This window comes from Nicotiana tabacum, chromosome 7, assembly GCF_000715075.1.
Source record: "Nicotiana tabacum cultivar K326 chromosome 7, ASM71507v2, whole genome shotgun sequence".
Taxonomy (NCBI): Eukaryota; Viridiplantae; Streptophyta; class Magnoliopsida; order Solanales; family Solanaceae; genus Nicotiana; species Nicotiana tabacum.
In genome coordinates this window covers 157,746,106-157,752,058 of record NC_134086.1, presented here as the reverse complement: position 1 = coordinate 157,752,058, position 5,953 = coordinate 157,746,106, and the positions used below count along the sequence as shown (strand labels likewise).

The following is a 5,953-nucleotide window of genomic DNA, read 5'->3' as shown; positions in this document are numbered from 1 at the left end:
AGGAATTAGATGCAAGATGCAGTAGATTCGCTTGGACACGCATATGCTAACGCCAGAATATGATGTAAGATTATATGACACTATCCTAATGACTAAGACCATAAACAAAAGAAAGCGTGATCCTACACAATCAATTTAGGAGTCGTTGGCTAATTTTGAGAGGACTTTTTGAAAAATTATTTGAAAATAGAAAGGTTTTTGCTCAGAGGCGGATATAACATGTCTAGAATATTGTAGTTTTAAAAAAAAAGAATTATATAATATTCTCTGAGTTGAGGACGAAACTTCCTTTGGAAAACATACTCAATCACTTCAAGAAAATCTTTTTGGAGTATTTTTTCCCAAATACTTCCTGAAAAGGAATTTAAACTAATGCGATTCTGTAAAGAATTATTATAGGATTTTTAAATGTTGCATACACTAATGTCACCTTAAGCATTTGCATAATCTAAAATCAGAAAGTTTACTGTCTATATGGGTGCCTGAATCTTATTGTGCCTATATCTTCCCACTCAAATTAATTAAATGTATATTCTGCTTTGTCATAAAAGAATAAAAATATTAAACGGTACTTCAATCTCTTGTAATTTAAAATGTTGGATTTGCCTTTCTCAATAATTTCATAGCTAATTAACACCAGACCCTACAATTAAAGTATGATCAGCAAAACCCTCCCACCAGAGCTGGCGTCTCCTCTTCAGTCTAGTCAACCCATTAATGTATGGGCTGGTGCACCGTATACTGTTGGAAGCTGAGGCAATTTTTTTCCTTTTTTTTTGGTTAATAAATAAAGCAAGAAATTCTCCAATCATACACATGGGCGAAGCACATTTTTTGTCGAAAAATTACAATATGTATATAGATAAAATATTAGATTTTAGATGTATATGACATATATTAAACACTCTTTATTGGAGATTTTTTTCACTTCTTTTAAGTTTGAACATCCTTAGATAAATTTCTAGTTTCGCCACTGATCATACAAAATTGTTTCCAGCAAACCCTCTAGAATTTTTCTTGATAGTTAATGTCAAACCTATAGAAGAATATTGTTTTGGGTCCCCACAGACTACGCGGCAAAATACAGAAATCTATTTATAGTTTTAATATACTTATACGGTCTTTAAATTTGTATTATTTGTCATTTAAGATACATATCGTACGTTTAATATCTTTAATTATAAGAGTTTTTGTCTAAATTTATTTTCATTACTTCTCAAACATCTCGCTTGAACAGCACTCCGCTAATCAAAACAATAAGGTAGATTTGGAAATTAAAAGATAGTATATGATAAATGACCTCTTATGTTTTATTTTTAAATGTCAAATACTTTGAAATAAATTTAGTTTGGCATACGGTTTCGCCATAAATGTTTATATAATAACTATAGCAAATCGTGTGGAAAAAGTTAATTACCTAACTGCGAATTATGGGTTAGGAAGCATTTTCATAGAAATTTCTCATGCTTTAGCTGAATGACTTGAGTGAAATAAATATCATAATCTCAGTGGACTTGTGATTTGTATAAACTGATTATATCGTTGTTTTTATTTCACAAGAAGAAATATAAAAATATTCAAGAAAGAAAGTCTTTTCTGATTAGCATTTGATTATAACTATATCAGTGGACTGATGGTTAAGACATTCTAGTTTTTTTTTAATATAACATTAATGCGTTTAATTACTTTATTGAAAAATTAAAGCTGGAAACATGGCAAAAAGAAAAACAGATTAGAACTTCGACTAATCCTTCTTCGACACCTTATCCACATCGCAATGTTAATCCCTTTGTTACTAACACATAGTTGATCAGTGACTAAAAAAAATTAGCCTCAACCTACTGATAAATATATATAGTTTAACCGATTACAACATGTTACTTATATCTTATTTATAGAATAATAATCCACGTTATGTAATTTTTATTTTGTTTATAGTTGATATATAAACTTAACAGTAAAAAGTTATTCACAATAACACTTAAAACTCTTATCTGATTAAATGTCCATATATAACATTTTATATGATATCTTACTAGTCTACAGATAAGCACTACACCGTAACCTTTCCAACAAACATTATTTTAGCACCAAAGGTTACATGGGTCGGTAATTATCCCTTCATCCTTAATCAAAAGTGTCTGAACTATGAGAATGAAGTCGCTATTAGTAGGGAGCGATAGCGCTTTACCCCAGAGTAGGATTTCCGGCGCGAAGCTATATATGGACAGTAATATTTGTGCAAATCTCTCTAAATTATATACAAATATACTGACAGTGACATATTTTTTCACATAATGAATGTAGTTTAACATGTAATAATAGATTAGTAACTACTTTTATCATGTTAACAATGCAATTGACGTTGATTAGAAAATTTTGAGCTTAAGTTGTATGCCTTGATGTAGTGTAAAAATTGTAAACAATCAATGTAGTAAAAATTACACGGGGCGCCTTATTTGGTTGCCCTCATTTAACATATACCCATTTTTTAAAAAACTTTTAATTTGTACCAACTTTTTAAACAACTTCAGCCCCTTTTCTCCTCCTCCTTTGTTTTCTTCTTTCTTCTTCTGCAACGATGACTTCAACATTGCTCTCTTTGATTAATGAAGCTAAAACAAATATACAAGACTTCCACTTGGATTATTATAACATTAAAAATCCCAAACCAAGAGATAATAAAAGTTCTTTGAAATCTCACTATCTCCCACTTGGGTTGCTTTTGAATGATTCTGCCTCATGACTTCTTTTGGGACCACCAGTGTGCCACCTTGTCCAGTAATTTAGTTTGGGCCTCTGAATATATTTAGTACGATTGGATCAGATAGCATAAAACATGCTGAAGTTAATCAAATATAGAACAAAAGCTTCAGCTCTAGAGCTGAAGTTTCCCAGTTACAAAGACAAAAACTTCAGCTCTAGAGCTGAAGTTTTCCAGTTACAAAACAAAAACTTTAGCTCTAGAGCTAAAGTTCGCCAGTTTCAAAACAAAAACTTCAGCTCAACTTCAGCTCTAGAGCTGAAGTTCGCCAGTTACAAAAACAAAACTTCAGCTCTAGAGCTGAAGTTCGTCAGTTACAAAACAAAAACTTCAGCTCTAGCGCTGAACTTCAGGGTCGGCTACTAGAATACTGAAGTTTTGCGTGATTGTCTTTGCTACTTCAGCCCTGTATGCTGAAGTTATGCGAAAAAGCGGGTACGCTTGCAATTTTTTTGCAAAGCGGACACAAGTTAAAACGTGACACAAAAAGCGGGTATAGATATAAATGCCCCATCAATGTAGCTTAAACGCATTATAACATGTTAGCCCAAGTAATGTTTAATTATCTGATCGTGTAAATAACCGTCAATGCATAAAAACGTAAACGTCAATGCTAGTCCTGTGATTAGCCTTTAAATTGATTTTCTTGCCGCCCTTTAAACTATTTTTCTCCTTTGCAATTTTGGCTGGAAATTTGTTATTGACCAAAATTAGGAGAAAGAGTCAGTTTTACCATGTCAAATATTACGGAAGCAACATTCCTCTTTCTATCTCCTTTCTCTCTCCCTTCCTCTAACTTCTCTATATATACGCCACCATCTCTACCATTCTTTCTTCCATCTTTTACATAAGTTTCAAATAGGAGTATCTGATTTTCTTTGACCAAGATGAAGCCATCGTCCTCTTTAACGTCACGGGTATTAGAAATCACAGTGATATCTGGGGAGAATCTCCGAGAAAGCAAGAAGCAATGGGTGAAGAAGAACGCTTTCGTAAATATCAGAACAACAGATAGCAACGTTCAAACAACTAAAATGGATAAAGACGGCGGAAGTTATCCTGTATGGAACGAAAAACTGATCGTTGATTTGCCCATGCATGCAATAAATCTGACGGTGGAGGTTCAATGCAAGACTTCTTATGGGATTAAACCCATTGGGATTGCAAGAGTTCCCACGTCGGATTTCATTGGTGGATTCTTGCCTGAAGATTATCTGCACTTCTTGAGTTATAGGCTTAGGGATGAAAAGGGTGAGAAGAATGGGATTATCAATTTCTCCGTCAAGGTCAAGAATGCACCGCCGCAAACTACCGGTTGCGCCTCTGCTTATTCGCAGCAGTGGACGGTAGCTCCGGCGGCAATGAGAAGTAATACTTCTGGCGTGGTTGTAACCGGTATTCCCGTTTATCCCAGTTATTAGGTTTAATTTGGAGAATTTCTTTTAATGGATGAATTGAATTGTATATATGGATAGGTTTTAGAGGAATTTGATTGCCAAGAAAGGATTCCGTTTTATATATATATATATATATATATATATATATATATATATATATATATATATATATATATATATATATATATATATGTGTGTGTGTGTGTGTGTGTGTGTGTGTGTGTGTGTGTATTTTTATTAGTGTTTTAAAAGGCATTTTTGATATTCGGCCAAGGGACGGGCACTATCAAAACGCCTTAAGACTCACTTGTGGGCTTAGTTTTATGAGGCTTACGCCCCAAGCGCCAGATTGTGCACGCGCGTCTACTAATCAAGGCTCGGGGCTCGCCCAACAGTTTCTATGCAAATCATGTTTGGAATTCACTAATTAATACTATTGACTCTCAAAATTCTTTGACAAATAAATAATTAAAATACTATTCATTTATAGAATTATAAAGATTGTGAATAACTCAAATAACAAACCATAGTATTATTTGAGACCTAAGGATGAATACTATTTGAATATTTCTTCTAAAAACAAAATATACTATTTACTTGCTAGATCTTCATGGCTTAGTTCTATATATGTCTCTCAAAATTTTCAGATCTTCATGGCTTAGTTCTGTTTACTCATGAAGCGTAATGTTTTAAATTACAAAACTGATGAAAGTTATTGAGTATTTACTTTTAGGGAGGAAAAATGTGTAATTAAATAATATCATTTAAGAAATTATAATTATTTGAAATTTATGACGTTATAATTGTTTTATATTTGCAAGTAAAACGCCCCGTATCAAGTAAAACCGCATACCTCACGCCCCGCCCTTTTAAAATACTGATATTTATAAATACGATTGCTTGGGCAACCAAGAAACAGTTTACATGGCAAGATCAAGCCTTCATCGATTTCATAAAAATTGACTGATATTTTTAACAGGACTCTCCCCAGGTGCACGTACATCTCAAAGAATTGATGAACAATTATCATATTCGTTCCTTCGAAGACTTCAATCTAGTCGAAGAATCGAGATTTTCACTAATGAAATATAAAAAAAAAATAGACAACACAAAAAATATCAAGAAGATTCAACAGTGTAATGGTGTCAATTGACTCTCCTTGGACAAGGGTAGGTTTACCGCTTCAATCATACTTTTCATTCATTAAGGCATTTGCAAGACTTAATTAAAGAGTGCATTTCTGAGAAAATTACTGGAAAGAATATTCAAAAAAATAGTCTATCTTCTGGACAAGAACTTTACTCCACTATAAAAAAGACAAAAATTAGAACAAGAATGAATTACTAGAAGTCAAGTAAGCTGCGTTCGCTTGGGCACGTACGCATGCTAATATAAGAATATGATGTATGATTCTTGAAGCAAGAGTCCAAAACTTTTCTAATGCTTTTTGGGCAAAAAATACGTTTTTACTACTAAAAGAAAAGTTATATAATAATTAAAATACAGTATAATACTTTGTTTTACTTTAACGGAAAGTTAGCCGTTAAAGTAAAACGCAGTACTATACTGCGTATTATTAAAAAAATAATTTTTTTAAGGAAAATACAGTATAATACTGCGTTTTCCTATTAATATTGGGCCAGCTATATTTAATTAAAGCAAAACGCAGTACAATACTATGTTTACAAACCCCTTCTTCCCCAAGACAACGACAACCATCACCATTAAAAAAAACTCCATTGCTGGTCCCCCCCCCCTCCCCTCAAAAATTTAAAAAAAAATTTTTGGGCCC

The 5,953-nt window shown here is 32.8% G+C and overlaps 1 protein-coding gene across 1 annotated transcript; it reads left to right on the top strand.

The window, feature by feature from the left end:
- The first annotated feature begins 3,596 nt into the window (after window positions 1-3,596).
- On the top strand, window positions 3,597-4,287 carry LOC107826851 (BON1-associated protein 2-like). The gene has a single exon (XM_016653879.2). The coding sequence runs from the start codon at window positions 3,652-3,654 to the stop codon at window positions 4,183-4,185; it is 534 nt and encodes a 177-aa protein (XP_016509365.1). The 5' UTR covers window positions 3,597-3,651; the 3' UTR covers window positions 4,186-4,287.
- Window positions 4,288-5,953: the final 1,666 nt, after the last annotated feature.